This window comes from Diadema antillarum, unplaced genomic scaffold (genome assembly GCF_040938485.1).
Source record: "Diadema antillarum isolate AM-2024a unplaced genomic scaffold, OU_Dant_1.0 seq00000616_RagTag, whole genome shotgun sequence".
NCBI classification, from domain to species: domain Eukaryota; kingdom Metazoa; phylum Echinodermata; class Echinoidea; order Diadematoida; family Diadematidae; genus Diadema; species Diadema antillarum.
This window is the reverse complement of record NW_027271540.1, coordinates 926,493-951,900: the sequence shown is the minus strand read 5'-3', so window position 1 is coordinate 951,900 and position 25,408 is coordinate 926,493. Positions and strand designations below refer to the sequence as shown.

General features: G+C 38.5%; 1 protein-coding gene across 1 annotated transcript; it reads left to right on the top strand.

Moving 5' to 3' along the window:
* Positions 1 to 20: 20 nt before the first annotated feature.
* On the top strand, positions 21 to 24,885 carry LOC139735993 (protein DDI1 homolog 2-like). The gene is made up of 9 exons (XM_071646745.1): positions 21 to 322; positions 6,624 to 6,931; positions 8,228 to 8,455; positions 11,062 to 11,188; positions 11,880 to 12,007; positions 17,729 to 17,857; positions 21,666 to 21,769; positions 23,091 to 23,277; positions 24,077 to 24,885. Exons 2-9 carry the CDS (start codon positions 6,676 to 6,678, stop codon positions 24,313 to 24,315), a joined length of 1,398 nt encoding a protein of 465 aa, XP_071502846.1. The 5' UTR covers positions 21 to 322; positions 6,624 to 6,675; the 3' UTR covers positions 24,316 to 24,885.
* The last annotated feature ends 523 nt before the right edge of the window (positions 24,886 to 25,408 follow it).

The following is a 25,408-nucleotide window of genomic DNA, read 5'->3' as shown; positions in this document are numbered from 1 at the left end:
TACTGTGTGACCATGTCGCTCATGAAGACTGCTAAAATTACAGATCTACTGCTCAACTTTATAGTTTGAACTTTGAGCAACTTATTTATGGTAGCTGGATGGGTGTGCAGCGCATTCTGCTGAGCCATAAGAGTCTAGAAACATCAGGGCAATCTATGAGTCCATGACCTAAAAGAAAAGGGCAGAACTGCAGGTGAAGAAACACGTTGCCTGTGTCGTGTGGGCAACTCGACTGTCTGTGGGCCGATACCTAAACCTCTGAGGGGCCGGGCCATCGCCCATCGGCCTCTTCTGACACTGAAGAAGTTGGACGGGAAGACAGGTAAATCTAATTAGGCATCTAATTAACGTTAAGCCTAACGTTAGAAGTCTAACCCCGTTAACGTAAAACCTATCTAACGTTATTCTAGTATCTAGGTAGGGGGTCTAGCAAACGTTCTACTTCTAGGTGCTAATAGTAATAATATTAATGGTGGAGATCGACAGGATTGGGCTTGGTTTGACTTTGACTCTTGAGTTTTAACAATAAACCTACAAAAAAAAAACATCCTTGCGTACTGTTATATAACATATCGTTAGGCCTAGGATCGTTAGGCCTTAGGATTAGAGGGCGCTGCACTGTGGCGACCACCACTGGCTTTTTTCTGTTCCTGTTTCGTGTTCTGTTTTTCACTATTTGTTGACTAAGTTGTGGATTTGTGCGGTTTTAATTGTTGACAAAATGAGAGCTGTACCATCAAGACCTGCCTGGATGCTGTTTCTGGTGACAATTTTGCTCATTTCGAGGTTTTTTACGACCACAAACTGTCTCCCGAGTGAGTACGACCACGCCCATGGAACACGGATTTCGTTCACACGGGCGGAGCTCTTGTCCTACCGCCCATCCGACGCGGGCAGCAAGCCGTGCGGTTTCGAGAGCTTTCCGCGGGAGATTAAGCTGCGCAAAAGAGGTAAGCCCGGTGGTCTGCGACGACGGGTGAGAAGACGCGGCCTCAGACCACCACTACCGACAATTGTTTTCGGAAATGTTCGCTCTTTACAAAACAAAATGGACGAACTACGCGCCAATGTACGATATTTACACGAGTACAGAGAAGCAAGTTTACTGTGCTTTACAGAGACATGGCTTCAACCAGATATCCCGGACAGTGCAATAGATGTGACAAATCATGAACTGATCAGAGGTGACAGGACAGCTGACTCAGGTAAAACTCGAGGAGGTGGAGTGTGCATGTTTATTAACAATGGGTGGTGCAATAACTGGTCAGTAAAGGATAAAGTATGTACTCCGGATTATGAGCTGCTTATAGTGGGTCTTCGTCCATTTTATTTACCAAGGGAACTCCATCAAATTTTTGTGTGTGTTGTATATGTCCCACCACAGGGCAACGTGAAAGTGGCAAGTGAGCAAATAGCGGCCAAGGTCAACGAACTTGAAAACTCATCTCCAGACTCAGCTAAAATCATATTGGGTGATTTTAACAAATGTAACCTGCATTCTACACTGCCATCATTCACTCAATATGTACAAGAAAATACGCGAAACGATGCCTTACTTGATCTGTGCTACTGTAATATCCCTGACGCGTTTAAAGCCAGTATTTGCCCCCAACTTGGGAAATCTGACCACTACAATATTCTTCTGCGGCCACACTACCGTACAAAACTTAAAAGGAGTAAGCCGGTGACTGGCGAACGAGATGTTTGGAGCCCAGATGCCATAGAGGAACTGCGCGCCAGCCTCGAATGTACTGACTGGGATGTCCTGCTCGACAGTGCAGACTCCGTGGAAGACAAGGTTTCCGTTGTCAACAGCTACATCCTCTTCTGTGTTCATTCTATTGTTCCTGTAAAGAAATTTAAAATCTATCCTAACAATAAACCATGGATCACTAAGGAATTAAAGGAACTCCTGAAGCAGAAACGTGTTGCTTTCTCTCATGGAAATGGACCTTTACTGAAAGAGTTACAGAGCAAGATTGAGAAGCAGATACGTGTATGCAAAGCTGACTATAAGAAGAAATTGGAATATGATTTTCAAAAATGTGATGCAAAAGCAGCCTGGAAGAAGATGCAAAACATAACAGGATATAAGAAAGGACAGAGTAGTATTCAGGTAGATGAGAACTTTGTTAATGAGTTATGTGAATTTTATAGCAGATTTGATACTCATGACTTTTCAGCCGAAAATGTTTCTTTACTGGAATTGTTGCAAATCAAAATTGATGAATCAGAAGAGATATTAGTAATTGATGTTCAAGATGTTCGTAATCTGTTTGCTAAGGTCAAAGTCAGCAAATCTAGTGGCCCTGATGGAATTTCAAACAGGATTCTCAAAACATGTAGTCAACAACTGGCTGAGGTTTTTCGAGACATTTTCCAGCTGTGTGTGGACACTGGTTTCATTCCGCAACTGTGGAAATCGTCAACTATCATTCCGATTCCCAAATTAAGTAAACCCTCGGAGTTGAATCATTATCGGCCTGTTGCCCTTACATCCTGTGTAATGAAATGTTTTGAGAAATTTTTGGTTAAAGCCCTCAAGGTTTATACTGGCAACTTTGACCCTGCTCAATTTGCCTACCAAACTAACAGAAGTGTCGATGATGCTGTTCTTGTTTTCTTGCAAAATGTATTTCAACACTTGGAAACCCCAAAGGCATTTGTGAGAGCTGTATTTGTTGACTTTTCAAGCGCATTTAACACCATAGTACCACACAAGCTGGCTGATTATCTGCTTCATCTCAATGTTAACCCCCAACTTGTTAGGATTATTTTCAATTTTCTTGTTAACAGGCAACAATGGGTAAAGTGCAATGGGATATCTTCCATTAAGAAACCCACTAGTATTGGAGCACCACAGGGCTGTGTACTATCTCCAATTCTTTTTTCCCTCTACACCAGTGAAAGTAGCTCGCTATTCACAAACTGCTCTGTCATCAAATATGCAGACGACACTGTAATAAGTGGTTTCTTAAGACACGAGTCACATGATTACCTCAATGAAGTTCAAAGCTTTGTTGATTGGTGTGACAGGTCTCATTTGATGCTTAATGTTCAGAAGACAAAGGAAATGATTTTTGACTTCCGCCGTTCCCCTCAACCTCATGACCCTCTGATTATCCATGGGCACTCTATAGAGCAGGTACATGATTACAAATACTTGGGGACAAAAATTGATGATAAACTGAACTGGAATGTTAATACACAGGTCATAGCAGGGAAAGCAAACCAGAGGATGTACTTCTTAAGGAAGTTAAAGGACTTTCGGGTAGACAATACCATTCTTGTACTTTTCTATCGCAGTTTGATACAAAGTATTGTGACCTTTAACCTTGTCTGCTTTTGTGGTAATTTATCCAAGGAAAATTTGAAAAAACTGGAAAGAGTAAGGAAGGTTGCTCAACGAATCACTCACACAGACTTACCTACGGTTACTGAACTGTATGAGAAGCAAGTTTGGTCCAAGCTTCAAAGAATCATGCATGATTTCTCACATCCCCTTAATCATCTATTTAAGTATAACCGGTCAGGCATTCGTTTGAGTGTTCCTAAAACAGTACGTTCTAGATTCAGACAGTCTTTTGTTCCGAATGCTATCCACATCTTCAATGGTTCTGTCAAACGGTAAAGGACATTATGTGTCTTTGCATGTACCCGACACTCCCTAGTTCCTGCTAATTATTCTCTCTATCAGTACTTTTTTTCCTGATTCCTCTTACTCTACTCTACAAATTCTGTTCTCTGGAACAGAGCAGGAGGCATTCCATCAAAAGTGTCAATTACTGACTGTAATAAAGGTGTATGTGTGTAATTCCAATAGCCTATTTGTTTTGATAGATTTGGATTTAATCTGGAAAGTTTGTTATAATACGGTATCTATATTGTACAAATGCCTTTTATGATAATTATGTTGCATGTGTGCCCGCACGTGTAGTTCTACGGAAGCTCTCAACCCTTTTCTTCTATCTTCTGTTTTCCTCTCTCTCTCTCTCTCTTTCTTTCCTCTCTTGGTTCCTACTTGTGGGCGCACATGCAGTGTGATACATGTATATGGCGATTGTGCCTTATTACTGTTTTTCATCGTTGAATTATAAGGCTGTTTCGTGAACGACATTAGAATGTTATTCATTCATGCATTCCAACTGCATGTACATGGTATGCTGCATTCTTTGTGAGTTTTGATAAACATCTCTCTTGAGAGGACTACTCCTTTCTTCCCTTTCCCCATTTCTCTTCTTTCCCTCGGATCCTGTGCTATTTTCTTCATGGTTTATGCTTTTTCTGGGCACTTATTGAGTGCAACTAATGCAATATTATTATTATTATAGGATAACACTGTTGTATTGACAGGTTTTCAACACAGCTCACCATGTATAAGTGTGCAATTCTATGTGTTTTTATAGAGATGTCTCATTACGCAAGTTATTTACAGCCCTTTGTGAATTGACTAATTTGAATCTTGATATATGTATTTATGTAAGGCATATCACATTGTATGTGTGCCCACATAGGCAGCTTTTCCTGGAAATCCCTCCCCCTCCCGTCTATCTTCTGCTCCCTTCCCTCTATCTTTTCTATTTTGCTTCCTGGGCACACATGGACTGTGATTTACTTTTGCACTATGCAGCATTCATTGGTGCACTCTGCTATGCTATTTCATTGGAATGACCACGGAATGTTTTCGCATACGTGTGCATGCATACTTGCGTAACAACACTGTATTACAATGTGTGCCCATAGAGGCAGCTGTTCTCTGGAACTCTTTCCATCCTTTCCACTTCTATTCTTTTCTTCTTATCCCTACTCTTCTTGGGCACACATGTGACACGCGATCCCTGGGTTCTGTATAATGTACACTATGTACATTACACATGTTTCACTCCCAACAACATATTAGGGCCTGTGCAATTTTGTATTTATGACTTTGCATTTTTGATATATATTTGTCATAGTCAGACGTCAGCATGTTGGAAAGATTCAATGCATCAATAGTATATTTTAATATCTTATTGTTATAGTCTCAAACTTACCTTTTCATTTCACTAGTATTTCAGTCTAATTAGTTACAATGTACTGTTTGGTGATGTGTCGAGTTGTTAATTGATTATCATGTATTTATATGTGCCTGTGCATTTATATGTGATCTGTTTGTTATTCTTGTGTTATGCTCTGTTATCTTGCCAGTGGAGGAAGATTTTCTGTATTTTTTAAATCAGACAATAAATGATTGAATCTTGAATCTTGAATCTTGAATCTTGAATCTTAAATCAAATGTGTTTTTTTCCAATATGAATTAAATTCATTGTGAGGGATCCTTCATGGGATATTTCCAATACAACAAAATGTAAATTCATTTCTATTTTGTACTTCATTTCGGATTAGCTAATGAAAAAATTACAAAATGAACTAACTTGTTAATCAGGTAAATTTAATTTCACAGCAAAATGATTTTATATGTACAAGACAAAAACAGAAAAACAAAACAAAATAATGTTCCCCCCCCCCAAAAAAAAGAAAGGTCAATTTACTTTTGTAATCTTATTTCACTTAAAAATTGTTTTATTCAAAAAATCACAAACCATAAATTCTTCCATGTGGCATGTGTTTTTAATAATGCACAAAATCAAAAATACCCCTCCCCCCCGCCTGCCTTCATGCACAAAATTAGCTACAGCTATCCCTTCACTTTATGCAAAAATCAGCGGCTGTTATTGCACATCCTGATTGCATATGGAACAAAGGCCAAGGAGTCTGCATATCGATTTGTACGACATTTCTTCTTCTTCTTCCGTTAAGTGCAGTTTCATGTTTGAAGATTACGCACTGTAGTGTGTGAGAGTGTGCAGCCGTACAATTGTATGTGTGCTCCACCAGTCAATTTCCATGAGTAGTGTATTTACAAAATATCACATGGAGTGCGTATTCAGAGAACGTAGTCTTGTGCCTGATCGTAGGAATTTGAAATAATCATGTAGCGGGTGATTCTTGTTTAACATAATACCATCTGCCATATTGACGAGCTGATCTGTACACTCCTTTGTAAGGTCGTAACTTTCCCCTGTGATTTTGCTAGCCTGTCTCACTATAGCTTCCATTCTCTTGAAGTCTTGTTTCCTGCGAACCGCAAACCAGATGACACAGTTAAACAGTACAATACTTTCAAGAACTGATTTGTAGAAAAGATTGAGAATAGTTCTTTCAATGTGGAGTGATCTCAGTTTTCTCAGAGAGTACATATGAGTCCGGGCTTTTGAGATAACAGATCTGCACTCTTCAGTCCAAGAAAGTTTACTGTCCATTGTTGTCCCTAGGTATTTATAACTCTTGACTATCTCAACTATTTCATAGGAAAGAGAATTCACAAAGAACAAGGGAAAACCTACAACCAAGACCTGGGGCAATGCTCACTTTCCTCAATATACGATCCCATTCTCTCAGATCGGCGTGCTCCAGCTACATCAGCTGGTGGGAAGACTCTGTCACAGTGTTTGATCTAGAAAAGAAGCATACAGATAGCGAAAGTCTCTCCAAGAACAGGTATACGGTAATTTGCCACTGATTATGACAAAATAAACTTTTACCCAGACCCTTAGCGTACATGTTTTTTCCTTTTTTTTCAGCTGTTAGACAGCAGACAAGACGAGATATAGTTGTGGTATTTATGCAACGAGGATGAAAGTAAGCATCGCTAATCTAGAGGGTGCCCTCATCTCGGTGGAAGTGAGTCCAGAGATTGAATTAGAAAACTTCAAGGTGCTGGTTGAAGTGGAAGTTGGGTTGCCTTCCAGTCAATGCGTCATTCTCTTCAATGGACGTCCCATGCTGGACATGAAAAAGACGCTGAAAGCATATGGCGTTATCGAAGGCGATGTACTTCTGCTTCAACCCGTGATGATGATGCCTCCTCAGCAGCAGCAACAATCATCATGTAAGTCTCTAGTTCTTGCTTCTTAACCCGTTCCCTCCGAGATTTTGGGGTCTAACACAGGGACCACTTGGGTTAATAAAGTTAGTGAATCATGGACTTCTGTCTCTCTGTTCCCATGTGAGTGTGTATAAAGTTTTGTTCAAGAGTCTTTAAGGGATCTATTACTTAAATTGGAATATCAAAGATTTTTATTTCTGTCAAATTTGGTATGTGAAACACAGGAAGATTCATGCCGCATGCACATATCCCCATTTTTGGTGCTGTTTGTGAACCTGAGTGAGAAATCATAAATAAGATTGAACAAAAAGGGAGTTGCAGAATGGCCTCCCTTTGCCAAAGCCACTCCTTTGCCCTTGCACCACTTGCCTCACCATTAGACCCATATGGGATGAGCAATCTGGAATAAAAACTATGCTGCAGGGCCTTTTTTTTTTTCTAAAGGCTAAAGATCAGTGAAATTCATTCCTGATTGGATGCAGCAAATCATATTTTCTGTAGGATTAAAACATGGCAAATTAAAAACTTAGAAACTGAACAGCAAGTAATTTTAATGTTGTGTAGGAGAATGCGGTGGATCATGATCTCCCTATGGTATCAAGCTTTGAATTGAATATGTTGGTAGAGAAATCATTCACCATGTCTTGATAGTCTGTGAGAAGAATTTAGAGTCGCATCCACCGAGTGGTGATGTTCACTGATTCAATAGTGGTCTACTTTCTGACTAAATACTTGTACATGATATGTTCATTCTGTTCAGCAGTTCTAAAAGGCAAACGAAAAAATAATTATGAGCTTTCAGGAGGTTCCAGTATTCAAAGCAGTAAGATGTATTTTACATCTTGCGTGAAGCTGGATGTACTTACGCAAGTTTATGTTTCTGTTTTCATTTTTAGGTGATCCGAGTATCCTCTCTGATCATTGCAGTATTTTGTTTGTGACATCAAATCTTTTTAATATCTAATTACAGAACACAATATGATCTGATTCTAATTATTGGTCATTGGGGTTTCTGCAATAGACCATTTTTTTTTTCTATGTGTTTAGATTCTATGCATGCATTGTTCACAAAAGATTACATTAACAACCACAAAGCTTGATGGAGGCTTTCCCTACATAGCCAGAACTGATGAATGCTTTAGTGAATTGTCCTGCCTTTAGTTGTAGGGAACAGCTCTATTCATTTGTGAATAAAAATGTTCATTGCCAGCCTGTAGGAAAAGAAACATGATCTGTAAATCTTAATACATGACAGAAATGAATCATTCCTTTTAATTCTGTTTGTCTTGTTCTTTTTAGCATCTGCACAACTTCCAGACTTTAGCAGTGTGAGGATCCCAGGCTTAATGGCTGGTCCCAGTCACGCCCAGGCCCCGGCCCCTGGTACTGGTCCTTCAGTGCGCCCTCAACCAATTGAGGAGGATCCAGCTAGACTGATGGAGATGCTGAGGGCCAACCCATCAGAGAGGGCCATCCTGAAAGAGAGAAACCCTCCCTTGGCAGAAGCCTTAGAACAGGGCAACCTGCGTGAGTGGAAATCAACACATCAGCGATATGATAATTTCCTACTCAAATGTTTTGCTTCTTGTTTTGTTAGTGTGTTTGTTTTTGAGGGTGCATAGCCCCTACCCCCCCCCCCCCCTTGCATGTACGTACACGTACCAGTTGTGCTAAAAAACTTTCTTTGAAAATTCCATGGAAGTAATGGAGCCATCTTCCCACCTGTGTATTTTCAAGAAATGTTTACCTAATGGAGCCACCTTCCAACATGTATATTTTCAAGAAATGTATATGGGAAAGTCCAAGATAAGGTCCCCTCAGAAGGCAAAATTTCATCTTTGCTCAATATTGACATGTTTGGTATCATTTTGAAGCTTATGAGTTGAAGTTTTGATTTCCGTGGAGGAAAAAATGATATTATGTAAATTTATGCAAATTTCAAGGGCTTCATTTGCATAAATGTGAAACACAGCGTTACGTATGGGACATTTATAAAAATTCATATTAATTCAAAGGAAAGCATATGATATTTGATTAATATGTGGACACAAGAAGTTCATCACATAGTTTAACTTGGTATGAAAATTTAGGGATTATGCAAATGATTATGCAAATTAGCTCGTGTCCTATCATGAGATGTCCCATACGTAACAAAATGAGGTCATTTTTTTAGGTTTTTTCTGAAAGTGCTAAGGTTGTTTTAATGCCCTTTTGGAAAGTTCTAATTTATTGTTTAGAGAAATTAAATACCTGAGAAAAAAGAAAAAAAAGTGAAAGAAATATTTTTTATTAGGCATTGAAATAATGTTACGTATGGGACAAATGCGTTACGTATGGGACATCCTCATACATATTGTATGTGAATGCATGTAGCTAGCTGGGAAGGTCTCTCAGTACACAAATGGTCAATCATCCTGAAGAAAGCATCCCAACATTGTAGCTACTTTTTGAGTTATAGACACTTGAAACAATACATTAACTTGACTGAACAATTTTCAGAAAGGGGGAGGGGAAAATGGCAAAATACACAATGAAAAACCAGCATTAAAGGGATGGTATAGTTTTTTGTAGAAATGGGGATTCAGTTTTCAACATTTAAAGAAATGATTGGAAACCAATTATATGAATTACTTAAGAGCATAAAATCCGAAGACTAGAGGAATTCAAAGTTTATGTGATGGAGATCCAATTTGAAATGGTTGTGAAATATATAGAAAAAAAATAAAAAGTAAAATGATTTTTTTTTAAACTGCAAGTGATACACAAATTGTTCTTATTCAGTTTTCAGTATTAGCCACAACAAAATTCATGGGTATACATACTGAGTTGTGACTCGAATCAATGACCTGACTGCTAGACAGACATCATCGTATATCTACTCGATCACTGGGGTTCCACGAAGCAGGTATTGCTTATTTATTAAACTTAATATTTCTTGTGTCAAGTTGTTTTTTATTGAAACTAAATGGCAAACTGCCCTTCATCAATGGAAGTAAACACTTTAAACTATTCAATTTTTCAGTAGTAACTATCCTGATAAAAATAGGGCATACATACTCAGGTTGGTCATAAAGAATATATATGATTGAATGTGATTGTGATGGTAAATATCTAGGGAATATTGTTCCCTTGTCAATCTGGATCAGTATTTGAGTAATTTCAACTGATTCCACCTCAATAATTATGCAAAAATCTGTTTAAATGGGTATTTTGCAAAATTATTTTGCAAAATACCCATAAACATGGTTCTCCACACACTAAACGAATGGGGGACAAAGGGCATGCATACCCAGGTTGGTCATAAAAATATAAAAATATGATTGAATATGATTATGATGGTGAATATTTGGGGAATATTGTTTCCTTGACAATCTGGATCAGTATTTGAGTAGTTTCAAGTGATTTTACTTCAATAATTATGCAAAATACCCATAAACATGGTTCTTCACACACTAAATGAATGGGGGACAAACTGTCCCATACGTAACTGTCCCATACGTAACACGTCATGTCTGTCTTTAATTAGAACCTGTAATTAGAGCTTTTTGCCTAATGACATGAAACTTACCTGTGATAATCTTGAGTGTTGTGACTTTCATCACAGTGAGTTACAAGTTGTAGAATGATATACTTTCAGAGAGTTTTGAGGTTGAAAAAAATGTTCAAAAAAACAAAAATTTTCTGGTCCCATACGTAACGGCACATATTTTCTCTTCTAGAATATAATTGTCAAGGTCATTTTTCTCAATTTTTTACATGATTATACTTCTTCTAGATATCAATCACCATGATGAAGTTCAATATGATCAAAGGCCATTAACACTATTTTTCAGGTCATAAAAGTCTCTGAATGTCCCATACGTAACGTGCGTGTTATCTTGGACTTGCCCATATATTTTGGTGGGGGGGGGGGGGGGGGGGGGAGAGACTTTCGAAATGGATACCCATGACTTCCAGTTATTCATATTTGAAGTTAAATGCTGTAATAATGTGTACCAGTGCTTGAAGAAATTATTCAGATACAAAGGATTATAAAATGATTATTGCCACATCTTTGTCCTATTTCTAAGATAACGCTTATGTTTAATTTCTCAAATCATTGCTGTCCCCTTTGTTTCTATTTCCCCCTACAGAAAAATTCAGAGAAGTTCTAGAAAGGCAGCGGAGAGAAAAAGCCGAGAGAGAGAGACAGAGGATTTTGATGCTGAATGCTGACCCGTTTGACCCAAATGCACAGTCCAAGATAGCTGAAGCAATCAGGCAAGAATAGACTCTTGACCTCTCAATTGCAGCTAATTTCTCTAGCATATGTCATGCATTTCTAAGTATGTGCAATAAGAATTGTTATCTGACAAATCTTTTTTCCTATTCCTGAATCACAGAGAGAAAAAAAAGCGGTACATCAAATTAAATTAAGATTTAGATAATGCTAAAGCTTTAAAATGAATATATATACAAATTCTACTTGAAAACTCACTTTCAGAGACTTTCTAATGCAGTATCTAGAAAAATAAAAAAATGAAATAGAATTAAAAAGAAAACAATGTGGAGAAAACAGACAGAGGTCCTGACCCTCCTTTCAAAAAAAAAAAACCAAAAAAAAACCAAAAAGCAAATGGCAGAGTAAAGGTCAGAATACTTTGCAATAAAGGGAGAAGTGACCAAGGCTGTCTAGGAAAATTGTGCTTTCAAAGGTGCTCCTCAAAAAGCCAAAGTTTGAGATACTTTGAATTATTTCTTTCCAATCTTCAATTTTCTTGTTAGGAACATTCCACTGAATTAAGCAGGAGAAAGTGATACAAGGTCCTATTTCATGTTGTCTATTTCCAGCCTTTGTAGTGGGTATAAAGCATTGCCAATTAGTATGGCTGTGTGTTTATATAGTAGAATCATATCTTGATTTAAAGTGTCTCGCTACAGTCGGTGCTCTGTCTGATTCAATATTGTCTAGATTACAGAATGTGGAAGATAACATGGAGACCGCTATGGAACATGCACCTGAGAGTTTCGGTCAAGTGGTCATGCTGTATATCAACTGTGTGGTCAATGGTCATCCTGTCAAGGCCTTTGTGGATTCCGGTCAGTAAGGCTTTTAACTTTTAATTAAAGGGACTGACCCTCATTATGCCCCTTATGGACATGCAAGGGGGAAATTTGACCGAAAGATCGGTCTGTATCTGTCCGTCGGGGAATGTTCCGCGGAGACTGCGTCTGGCTTCACGGATCCCCTCCGTATACAGACCGAAGTCAATGATTGCGGCTCCTGTGTGGAGCAGTCGCGCACAGATCAAACGTTACGCTAAAACAAAATTTCAGACAGCTTTTTTACATTCAAACAAGTATGACATAACATGACACATTATGCAGCAATATTTGGGATAAATTTCTCACATTGTGCAATCGAAATACTCACATAACCTCGGTTATAATGCAGAAATTTTATCGATATCGCAACATCGCCGTTCGCGAGCAGTAAGTCGCCATTTTGAATCTGTAACAATTGCTAAGCCAATCACATGTGAGGTACGTGTTTTAGTAAAACAAACACGTAGAAACTACCTCGCATGTGATTGGCTAATAGATTCATAGTGTATGTTTCCGCAGTTTGAATGTGACGACGCGACAGGCTGTGTTTTACGTTGAAAATTCTCCGAAAATGTTGCATTATTCATTAATCTGGTGAGTGTAACGTATTCTTAAAAAAATAAATTCACCATACAAGCTTAAATTTGCCGACCAAGGGCCGTGAATTAGACGCAATCGAGAAGGGTGAGGTACCTCACCCAATTTTCCATAGAGACAGTGGTTAAGAACATCCACACAGCAATGGGTACTGCAACCTTCCGTCTGTCTACGGAGGACAGCGTTAATGGCAAAATATAAAAGAGTCCTCCGGACAGACGGATCTTTCTGTCTAGGGGGAAATTAGAATTTTCTCTCCGCTCAAACTTCAAACAACATAGGAAGTAATGGCACAAAGATAATTAAATAAACATAATTTTTTGTTTAATTTAGTAATTTAAGAATTCATTAGATAAATTTAAGAACCAAATATTTACAATTTTCATAATTTGAAAAGAACAATTCAAATTCCTACCATTTTCAAATGTTGATATTGCTTCTTCTCTTGTTTCATTTGAATTTGGATTTGACACAAGATTCTTCATTTTTCTCCTTTGTTTTTAGCCTCTATTGATACAAATGTATGTTGAGCTTCAAAGATATAGAGATCATAGGTTTAATTTTGCTCCTTGATTAATGTATTTAATTCATCTTTTGTTCTTATTGTTATATGGAAGAGCACTTATGCATGAATGACAACTTGTTCATATATGCAGTTCTTACTTTTGTGCCTTGGAAGAGAAACAAAGGTGTTCACTCATCCATAAGATTTCCCTTTTTATTGACCTACCAGGTTGACAGCCAATTAAAGCAGAATACTAAAGGAAACGCATATTTTGTTGGATTATTCCCCCATTTCAAGCTTAGAGCATGTTAAACACAGCGGCCTTTAATTCATCCATTTAGAAAATTGCGTTTTGGAGAACGGCTGCTTAGAAAAATTGTATCCTGAATCATGTTCAATCGGAAGATCTGTGGTTATTTTGGGGGCGTGTCCATGACGTCATGGGGTGAAGGGCAAACGCGGAAGTATCACACAACAGCCTGAGCTCACCTATGTATGCTCCTGATGAGAGCGAGATGTCGAGGCTCATACCCCGAAATCCCAAGATGTTTTTTATCAGAATGTCACAAAAAAATGAAATAGAATTGTTTTCTACTTCAAGTCTCCTGTGAAATCATACATTTCATCGTTTAAATAAAGTCTGTTACGTGTTATTTAGGCCACGAATACAGAAGTTGTCAGGCCTAGTGCCTGTAGTGGGTGCTTCGCAGTCGATCAGTCACATGCATGCGCCCATCACCGGCCGCGTATGTCCCTTTGCAGTAGCCTTCTTGTATCAAAGAGCGGAGAAGCCTGGGCTTCGTACCTCTTTGGTACGTACTATCAGCAGCTCCTTGGTACTACTACAGCTGTGTACTTCATATATTTAGCGAGTCTTTTTTTCGCGAATCGGGACTTGTCAATAATTTCGCGAGTGCTTAAATTCGTGGTTGTGGAGTACACTACGGAAGGGGGACGCTATACGGAAAGAGAGTTAATATTTTCTCGTGTTTTTAAATTCACAAAAAGCACCAGGTTCGCGAAATTGGCGAAAATAAAAAAACCTCACGAAACATTCGGCGTATGTGGATCGCTAATACTAGATACTATGCAATGCGTGGGCATCGGCTATTAAGTGGAAGTCTTGACTAGGCCGGCCAGCCTATCTGGTGATAAAATAAATGATACAGAGCACTGCGGTTTTCATTGATTGTGATAAAACTTTGATGGACTCGGTGAAGTAATGAATGGATCGTGCAGTGAATTTATGAGGGTTCCAAGCTAGATAGAATGCTGATGAGCTGTAACCGGGAGTTCGGAGTGAGTGTGATGTGATAAGATATACTACGTAGCCCGACCAGACGCTGCACTACTTACAGCGACTGGGCTGTGTGTAGTTAGATACTAAGGTAGGCCTACTAGTATATCATGATCTACAGAGCGTTGTTACGGGCCGAATTCGCCAAAAATGCGACACAAAAATGTAGAAACGCTAAGAAATTCACCTTAATTCACCTCCGATTTAGAAGATGTTGAATTATCACAAGATTTGATCGCAAACGTTTGAAATGCTCATGTTAGACCTTCTACTACACAGTACAATACCAAATTTGTGCCTCCCTTTACCGATTTTCTCTTTAGTTTGCTCGGTAGAATTAATGGGCAAAGTTGCTGTGGTGTATCGTGAAAGATGTTGATTATTCCGTGACGAAAATTGTCCTGAATTATAATGCGATGTTTACATAGCGCTACAGTAAAAAGATAACTTTTCGTAGAAGGGTTAATTTGCAGTCTATTATTCCAAAGTTCAGAGTGAATGATTAGATCTATTTTTTTTTTCGTGCGCCCGTGATAGATGTAGTATAGGTATAGGCGCCTATATTTTTTAAACCAACCGCCCGTTTTCCCATTGAAAAGCATGTAAATCCAGTGAATGGGCAAATAGACCAGTGTTAACAATAATTACGTGTATTTACTACCTTAATGAGGATATTCTTCAATTCTTTTTCCTCCTGTTTCCTCAAGTTATTTACATGTATCCCCCTATTTTTTCTTGATTTGTATTCATGTGCGAATGTTCCAGCGTATTGCGCCCAAGCCCACGCGTACTTTTGATTTTATACGTGAGAAAGCCATTGAGGGAGGAGGATGGTCGATCTTCGATGAGTAGGCAATTCGGGAATCCACTCTTCTTAACGTTACATACGGCCGAGCTGCGAAGTTGAGATTGTGTGAAGGATAACTAGGGCCTAGGCTATACACAGCCCAGTCGCTGCACAGCTGCGTCTGGTCGGGCTAGGCCCTACGTAAGGATATAAATTAATGATAGAAAGACCTAGGCCTACTGTACTGAGATGACACTGAGACCTGAGTCAAGAGCGATACTACGAAGTTAATGTGTCTCACATTTTACATCAAAGCTCATCACACAGCCGAAATTTTGACATGGACTTCTATTTTCTAAACGTAGCTAAAATCTTACAGTAGGCCCTAGACCCAAGTTCGTACAGCGACCAGCCGATTTAAATTGTTAGTCCTACTGCTGCTCTGAAGTACGAGTTCAAGTCAGCACTAAGCTCAGTTCATTTTCAGTTCAGAATAAAAACAACTCTCACCAATCTAAATTTTGAAGTCTATCTGGCATTGGTCCTGCGTCACCAGCATTGTCTCCTGGCCTGCCGTGTGGCAAGGGCTCGTACTGCCAATCTTCAGGAAGTCCGTCCGCTTCAACCGGACCGCCCTGGGCCTTCCCCCCTAGCTCGCCCGCAGCGTCTCCCTCCTGCGCCCCGCCATGCGGCTCGTCATCAACATCTATCTCTCCAACTTCACCAGGGTCATCATCACTAGTTTCATCATCGCTATCATCACTAGTGTATATCACTCAGTTCATCATCGCTTCCACATTCAAATTTCACCAAGAAATCATCCTGATCATCACTGATCTTAACGTACGATGTCATTATCAAAAAACAAACTTTCAAAACTTTTTTTTTATATGCAAATACCGGCTTTCTACAACAACTTGTATGATACAATGCATGCATTATATGCGCGTGGGGGCCTGCGGCGCTCGAGACCTTGCGCGATTCCCTTCACCCCATGACGTCATCGGCAAAACCTCGAAATTTACGCTGTGACCTAGATTTCAGGGGGGTGACAGGTGTAAATCTTCAATATCCTCTAACTCCACTTCAAAAAGGCCATTTTAAACGATGTAAACGACAATATGTTCTATATGTCCTACTCTTTGACTTCATATATAATATAATATCTTCAGTATTCCCCTTTAAATTACCATGGATATGGTACATAAAACATTAACTTTTAGCCAAATATTCTATAAGAAATATAAACTTGAAAAAGTGTTTGCTTTCTTTTTGTTTTACTGAGTCTATATATAAGTATATTTAATATCTATCTATATATATATATATATATATATATATATATATATATATCATAAATTGTATCTAATTGTAATGAGGTATGTATACATCATCTTAAAGGGTTTATTGTCCCCGCCGAACGAGTTCGAGCAGGGGACTATGAAACGGGCTCCGTACGTGTGTGTGTCTGTGTGTCCGTGTGTCCGTCTGTCCGTGCGTCCGTGTGTGATCAAAATGTTCAAAATGCTACTCCTTCGCCATTTCTAACCCGATTTTGATTCTGTTTGCTTTATATGATAGCACTACATGGGAGCTTTGAAACTTTAATACAGAATTTCAGTTGTGACCTTTGACCTTGACCTTTGACCTATATTGTACATTTTGCTTCAAAATGCTACTCCTTCGCCATTTCTAACCCGATTTTGATTCCGTTTGCTTTATATGATGGCACTAGGTGAGGGCTTCAAAACTTCTACACAGAATTTTGACCTTTGACTTCTTTGACCTTTGACCTTGATTTTTGACCTATATTGTACATTGCCTACAAAATGCTACTCCTTCGCCATTTCTAACCCGATTTTGATTCCGTTTGCTTTATGTGATGGTACTAGGTGAGGGCTTCAAAACTTCTACACAGAATTTTGACCTTTGACTTCTTTGACCTTTGACCTTGATTTTTGACCTATATTGTACATTTTGCTACAAAATGCTACTCCTTCGCCATTTGTAACCCGATTTTGATTCCGTTTGCTTTAAGTAATGGCACTAGGTGAGGGCTTCAAAACTTCTACGCAGAATTTTGACCTTTGACTTCTTTGACCTTTGACCTTGATTTTTGACCTGTATTGTACATTTTCCTAACAAATGCTACTCCTTCGCCATTTCTAACCCGATTTCGATTCCGTTTGCTTTATGTGATGGCACTAGGTGAGGGCTTCAAAACTTCTACACAGACTTTTGACCTTTGACTTCTTTGACCTTTGACCTTGATTTTTTTACCTATATTGTACATTGGCTACAAAATGCTACTCCTTCGCCATTTCTAACCCGATTTCGATTCCGTTTGCTTTATGTGATGGCACTAGGTGAGGGCTTCAAAACTTCTACATAGAATTTTGACCCTTGACTTCTTTCACCTTTGACCTTGATCTTTTTACCTATATTGTACATTTTGCTACTAAATGCTACTTCCGGCGGGGACATATTTTACGCACCGCGTAATTTCTACTTTTCCTTGTTTCTTTGCAGGTGCACAGATGACCATTATGAGCCAGGCATGTGCAGAGAGGTGTAACATCATGAGGCTAGTAGACAAACGCTGGGCAGGGGTTGCTAAAGGTGTTGGCACCCAGAAAATCATTGGCAGAGTCCACCTAGGTTGGTGTGAATTTATCTTGACCTATGACACTCAAAGATGTATTCTATGAACACTCAGCAAGTGAGTGTAATCCTGGGCTAATCAATCATGACACCAATATTATGCCAAAGAGTTTCTCTGACAACAATTCAAGAAGCAAATTGAAATAGAAGTTTATTATACCTTTTCCAATTGAAGCGTTAACCTTAAAAAGGCCGGGGGGGGGTTGAATCAACCCCCCCTCGACATTTTTCGCGACTACTCCGCCGCGCGAAATGTTTTTGACCGCGCCGTTCGCTGACTTTTTACTTTCAAGTCTCGCGCATCTTTTGACACCATTTTCGCGAAATTTATAATATAAAATTTATACATGCCTGTCAGGCCAAAAATGGCTCAAAAACGTGATTTTGTGTGTAAAGTCTATGCAAATGGAGTTTTCTCTTCCTATTCATAAAAATATGATTATTTTCACTTTCAAAGGCTGAAACTAATTGATTTTAGCATTATTATGCTTGAAATAGGTTCTGTCATAAATTTTGTGGAAAAAAAATGATAAAATAAAAGGTGGAAAAAACATAGAAATACATAAGAAATTCATAAAACAATAAAATACATAAGAAATTGATTGCGATAAAATTTTTTTTTTCAAGTACATTGTTAGGAATGCTACAAAGAATGTTTTCACCAAAAATTAGGATTCTAGGAGCTTTAATTTCTGATTTAGAGCAAAATGTATGATTTTATGCATATATTAGCATAATTAATCATTATGACGAAAATTTCCATTTCTTTTTGTATAGTGTGGTAGAATACGCCACAGGCAACGCAAGTGCCAAATTTCATGACGATCGCGCGATCGATGGCCGAGATCTCAGGGGGGGGTTGAATCAACCCCTCCCCGGCCACAGAACACCCAAAAAAGCCCGGCCTGGTTAGGGTTAAGTGGGTATATTAATAGGAATCAGTGCATGGTCAATTGATCTTTAGCATATTAAATTATACCTTAGATTTCAATAGTTTAACAGTTGACTTGAAATGTGGCATATCCCTCAAATGATATGTAGATTTTCAAGTCTTATTTCTCATTAATGTTCAACCATATATTGCCATGTTTAAATTAAAAATTTGGTTTTGATGCGGTGTGAAGATATCGTGGATTAGTTTAACTCCTTTAGTTTTTGACCTGTTGATTTATGATTTTGGACAATGAACTTCCATGATAGTATGATGCATGTAACAGTTTGTTAGTGGGGGTTTTTTTTGTGTGTGTGTTTTTTTTTTTGTTTTTTTTTTGGATTTGTTTTGTTTTTGTTTTTGTTTTAATAGAAGATAATACAGGTTACATGTATTGTGGATTGGGGTAACTCTTTTTTTTTTTTATGCCTCCGCGACGAAGTGGTGCCGGAGGCATTATGTTTTCGGGTTGTCCGTCCGTCCGTCCGTAATGAATTTTGTGGACAGCGTAACTAAAAAACCTTTTGAGGTATCCTAATGAAACTTGGCATGTATGTGTATTAGGGGGTGAAGTTGTGCCTATCAACTTTTGGGTGCACATGCTCAAGGTCAAATACGTAAAATTTCACTATTTTCACCATATCTATGCAATGCCTAAAGATATTTTCTTGAAATGTAGTGTATACATGTATTACCCAATTAAAATTCTCTGGTGAAAATTTTGGGTCATGAGGTCAAAGGTCAAGTAAAAATATTAAAACTTACTTTTTTCTCCGTACCTTGGAAATTGTTCAAGGTATCTTCATGGAACATAGTATATACATGTACTGACTGGCAGTGATTATCTGGAGAATTTAGGGTTCATGGGGTCAAAGGTCAGGGGTCAAAGGTCATGGGCAACACTTCAAAATTTTACTATTTCCCTCATATTTATGTAATGCCAGCAGGATCATTATTTTTTTTTAACACTTGGTGTATGCATGTGCAAACCTAATAGAGATTCCCTGGAAGCTTTCTTTTTTTTTTTCTTTTTTTTTTGCCTCAAAGGTTAAAGATGCATAGTCCCGGTAGTGTAGAGGGGGCTGTTGATGATACTGCTGATCACCGTTAGCATTGATACGAAGATTACCGAAGTTGAGCTGTCATCAAGAGTAAAGTGCGTAGGTGTTGCTAAGTAACATTGCCTTCACTGTCTTCTCTGCGCATTGCGCAGTCTGTAGTAATGCCAGGGTGCGTGCATATATGCTTGTTATTATGACATCACAAAAGAAGTTTGCTAGAGCTGTCATCCCCCTCAGCCGAATCATGAGCCGAACTGTGATCAGACCACTGACTACAGTGAATCGGACTTCTTCGGACTCGGGGAAGTGGGCCAAAGCGTAAGCGCTTCAGAGGAGTCAATAGCGTAGGTCTCTATAGGAAACTTGCGCAGTGCGCCCGCGTATGCATTTGACCAAAACACGGGGACCATGCACCTTTAAAAGGTCAAAGATCAAGGGAAAGTGCTGAACTAACTTTTCCTCCCTATCTCGGAAATGGCTCAAGTTATCTTGAAACTAACTACATATTTATGCATATTCTGCCTGACAGTGATTATCCTATGAATTTTAGGGTCAAAGGCCAGATTAAAATGGTAACTATGTACTTTTCAATGCAGAAATTGCACTTTTTCTCCATACCTTGAAAATTGCTCAATACATAAACTTATGAATGGGTCAAAGTCAAGATAAAGTCCTTAAATCCTCAAATACATGCTCTCCTATTCATCCAATTAAACCTAGGTCAAGGAAGGTGAACATTCAACACATTTGTGACAAACTTGTCGTTTTAATATTTTGCCAATTTTGTGAAAATGTAATCACACATTGACTACATGTACTATAGACCTATTAGGAGAATCATGCATTATGGCGGAGGCATACCAGTCGCCTTAGCGACATTTCTAGGTTTTTTTAGCTCACCTGACCCCCAGGGGGTGGAGGGGTGCAAGGAGTGGCCCCAATGGACTGGGACTAAATTTGAGGCCAAATTTCACATTTTGATCTTCTTTTTTAAAAGGCATGGTCAAATTTTTGTACAAACTTAGCAGGTATTATTGCTGGTATGAAAGCATACATAGAAATGGACACCATGCCCCCTGGTGGTCCCCAAAGCACCCTGAGTATGGTTTGTTTACTTTAATATGTAATAGTCTGCTAGAATGTTGGTATTTCAAGAAAACTGGTGATACTCGGGTGAATGATGGATTCCCAGGTCTCTTGATTGTTATTCTTGGCAGTGTTTTAGTATGGAAGTGTTGTCCAGGGGCATTATAAAATCACCTTTAGTATCATTTCTGGTTTACATTATCCCAATAATTAGCTGAGCGCATGTGAAGGCCAATTAGGGATTTAGAGCTTAAAATCTGCTGCACACACATACAAAAAAAAATGCTTAATTTAGCATAATCTTGGGGGCCGCAACTCCCTCCCCCCCCCCCCCCCCCCCCAATTTAGTTATTGCAGTAGAGAATACTGAAGAATGGTCTGTAATTCCTGTACCACCATTGCATGTGGTCCAGAGTAGCAGAAATGCTCAGAGATTTGTCAAATGTGTTTTAACATGTAAAACAATGTGATACTTTCAATATAGGAATTCAAGATGACCAAGTGATCATTGTAGATTATTGATGTCGGGTCGGTATGTGGTTAAACTTACTGAATTACCTTATGAATTCAGGAATTCAGATGACAGAATAATCTCTGGCATGTCTCTCCTTTACTCAACATTCCAATGACCATGTGGTTTTAGATTGTTGATCTTTTAAGATGTAATGGAATTTTGTGAGAAATTTTCCTACCAATGAGTATTATTGTTGTTTCTTTTCACTGGTAGGTCAGATTCAGATCGGTGATGACTTCCTCCAGTCTTCATTCTCAATCTTAGAGGACCAACCGATGGACATGCTTCTTGGTCTAGATATGCTCAAAAGACATCAGGTACACATACACTGCCTCCTTAATAATTGACCCAAGTATTATACTATGGACTTGAGAAGGAGGTATATTTAAACACACTTCTTTTTTCTACCAGTTTCATCTCATTGAGCTCGCCCATGACTATTTTGTCATTAAAAAGTGCTTTGTAATAGATAACCAAGAGAAGACTGGGTTCATGTTGTTGTTGTTGTTGTTGTTGTTGTTGTTGTTGTTTTCCATTGCACAATCATAAACTGCCTGCTGACATTGATTAAATGAGACTAGAAAATACATTGTAGTACTGGAAGCACCAGCTGACTGTAAGTAGTTCCTCTACTTACCTACCCATAGTTCTCTCCATGTCCTAGGAGGAGCAATAGATGATAGAATAACAGTGAACGATCATGTAACCAATATCTTTAAAATCAGTTAATATTTTTTCTATGTAACATTGCATTAATTAGAAGATACATCAATATGGATACCTGTTACTTGATGTGTATATTCCTAATCCCTTCTTGACCTGATTATTGAAGTACCTGCCTGATTAGTAATGCATTTGAAGATCTTTATCCCCTACAGAAGCTACACAAAAAGAAAAAGCACATCTGTTGTAAATCAAAGGACCCATACAAAAAGGATGGTCTTCTCTTTGTTGAACTATACTTCCTTCTACACATACTATCATTCATCATTAATGTTTACGACACATTATGTTCATGTATATATAGTTGTTCAGGTACAGTAATATGTAACTGCTGATTAAAAGCACTTCGTGACAATGACTGTTTCATCCAAACTATATGCGGAAATTTAAGTGAGGAAACAGTTACTTACAGCCATCCATTCTGCAGTCATCTTTAATCATTGGAATGTGGAGTACAGTGTACATATGACTTGGTGTTGACCAGCACGATACCTTATCAAATCATGGTATTTAGAAAAACCGGTTACACCAGGATTTAGTAAAACACTGGCATATTATACTGTACAATATATTAAACTGAAAGATTATACCAATAAGATATACCAGAAAGTTCACATTATATTCAATAAATCTCTGTATGGTTTTTAAGTGTGACAAATCATGCTTTTACAGATTCATGTAGATCTGGCATTCCTATTATGTTTGCTAGTAGAGTCATGTTAATTTTAAATATTTGTGTCATTTTGTTTCTTCACGTCAGCATTGCTGTGGATGCAAGAGCAAGTCCCCACCCCCCCCCCCCCAAAAAAAACAACAACAACAACAACAACAAACAAACAAACAGTAATGAAGGTGCTTAAACATATTGCATGGTTGGTATTTATTTGTATTATCATTTTTTGTTGTTTTTACCAGTGTTGTATAGATTTAAAGAGAAACTGCCTGGTGATTGGAACAACAGGCACAGAAACACCATTCCTTAGTGAGGCAGAAATTCCCATCATTGACAGGACAGGATCTAGTGCCCTCTCAGATGAACCAATGAGGGAAGATGAAGACAGGGCTTTGGCAGAGGCTTTGGCTAAATCAGCAGAGGATGCAGGTATGATCTGTCTCAGTCCCTTCCATAGCATATCATGTAAGGTAGTGTTCCAGATAGAGCTCAAATTGTCAGTGTGATGAGAAATTTGATGGAACTCTAGTTTCATTTGGTAACATTCAGCTTCATTCACATTGTACTTAGGAGATATGGTATTGCTGTTGAAAGAAAATTTTACCATGAAGCAAGACTAGAGAATAATCTCTCTGCTCTTTGGAAATGGTTCCATAGTGTTTACTTGCCAGAAGTTAGTATTGTGGTTGGGGTGAGAACATGTATTCCATGTGCATGGCAGCATGTGTATGATGTGTATTGGTGTTACTGCAGAGGAAAAATTCAGCCAGTTTATTCTTGCCTTCAATCAAATAATTTGCCCATAACTTGGTGTTATAAAGAAAATCATCAAAGGAGATCTCTTTGTCTGTCTGACTACATCCTGTATACCACATCCCAGAAACTGATCCCAGAAACCAGGATACTGTAGGTGACTGCCTGATTGGTTCTCATTGTAGGCTCCATCTTTAGATACATTTCCTGTTTTGAGGCCGTTTTCTCAAAATCTCTGGCTCCCCAACTCGAGACTTTCAAAGCTCAGTATTGGAATGGGTCAACAGATGCTTGGGTTTAGAGTCTTTGCATTATGAGTCATAAATATTGTGATAATTGTTGAGCTTTATTTTTGAAATAAGGATATCTGTCTCCTGGTGGACAAAAAACGAAATCAAAAACAGGAAAAACAAGCAATAACTAGGTTCTTGAAAAGTTTGTCTTCATGTTTTGTTTTGTTTTGTTTTGTTTTTAGGGGCAAGTAGAGCATCAACATCCTCTGTTAGTCAAGGCAACAGAGCAACAAATTCCTCCTCATCTTCATCTTCATCAGGAGCATCAGCAAGGATGTTTCCTGAAGCTGATGTGAAAAAGCTGGTGGACATGGGCTACACTCGAGACCAGGTCTTGGCAGAACTTCGTAAAAGTAGCGGTGACGTTAACAAAGCACTTATGGGCCTCATTGCCAAGTCCATCACAGTGCCGAAACAATGAAAACTTGAAGCCAGAAAATTGAAATATGAGTTGAAATGTGCTCACCAATTACCAGCAAAGTTCTCGTTTGCACATTGCCATATCTTCATCAACAAGCAAGCCAAGTTCTTCCATGCTAGTCAAACCCAAATGCCTTTGGCAGGGATAAGACTGTTTCTTTTAGATGCAGGAGATTGGGGGAAAAAAAAGAAAGGAAAAAGCAACTACCTCTGGGAATCTGTGACTTCTCTGCAGCATTTGACAGGAATACAAGTCTCACCTCTGCTTGGCCAGGAATGGATTTCACACAGCACTTTTGTTCATGATTTGAAAATTTGCCCACCAAGCTTTTCAATGCGAAAAAGGTTCTTATAGCCACTAAGGGCAAGTGGAGCATATTGAAACATATTAATTGCCAAGATGCTGTTATGTTACTCTATGCCACAGATAATGTGACCACATTAAAGCTTACACCTGGCAAACTGCTGGTAATGTCATGCAAGAAATTTGCGATGCAAAGAATCATAACAGTAAATATTTGCTTGCATTTTACCCATTCCTTCTGCAGTTCTCTGAGAACCTTCAGTGCCCCCAAACAAGATTTTTTTATCCGTCGAAACAAGATTTTTTTTATCCGTCGAAACAAGCAAAAGCAGTCAAGCATTACATGTATTCCCTTTCCAAAGTCAACTGCATGTGTCGCCAAACAATGGAAAATATCAGCCAGACGTGAGATATGAATAGAGCACGCGCCGAGCTCGCAAATTTTTGTGAAACACCATTAAGGGTACCGCAATGGGGTCAGCAAAAGTCAAAAGCTGCTAGTTATGCCTTCATACTAGTTTTATAGCAAACCAAGTGTTGGAAAACGTATATTAGACAAAAATATGTGCAGTTTTTATGCAGAAAAGAACAGATATTGGTAGAAAAAAACTTTCATCTTTCAGTCAGTTATTGTTTTGTTTTTTTTTCAAATCAGCATAACACAAATAAACATGAATTTAGGCCACAAATGCAGACACTCTTGTCTACATATTGGGAACCTGGTATCAGGTTTGAGCTAGAGATTTTATCTATTTTTTGCTTTGATGGTGCATTGCTGGTAGACAATATG

Excerpts from the sequence above, each read along its gene's own strand:
- LOC139735993 (XM_071646745.1), top strand. The coding sequence starts at position 6,676 with ATGAAAGTAAGCATCGCTAATCTAGAGGGTGCCCTCATCTCGGTGGAA. Across the intron at positions 8,456-11,061 it reads CTTAGAACAGGGCAACCTGC|AAAAATTCAGAGAAGTTCTA; the intron begins GTGAGTGGAAAT and ends TTCCCCCTACAG. Across the intron at positions 11,189-11,879 it reads AAGATAGCTGAAGCAATCAG|ATTACAGAATGTGGAAGATA; the intron begins GCAAGAATAGAC and ends AATATTGTCTAG.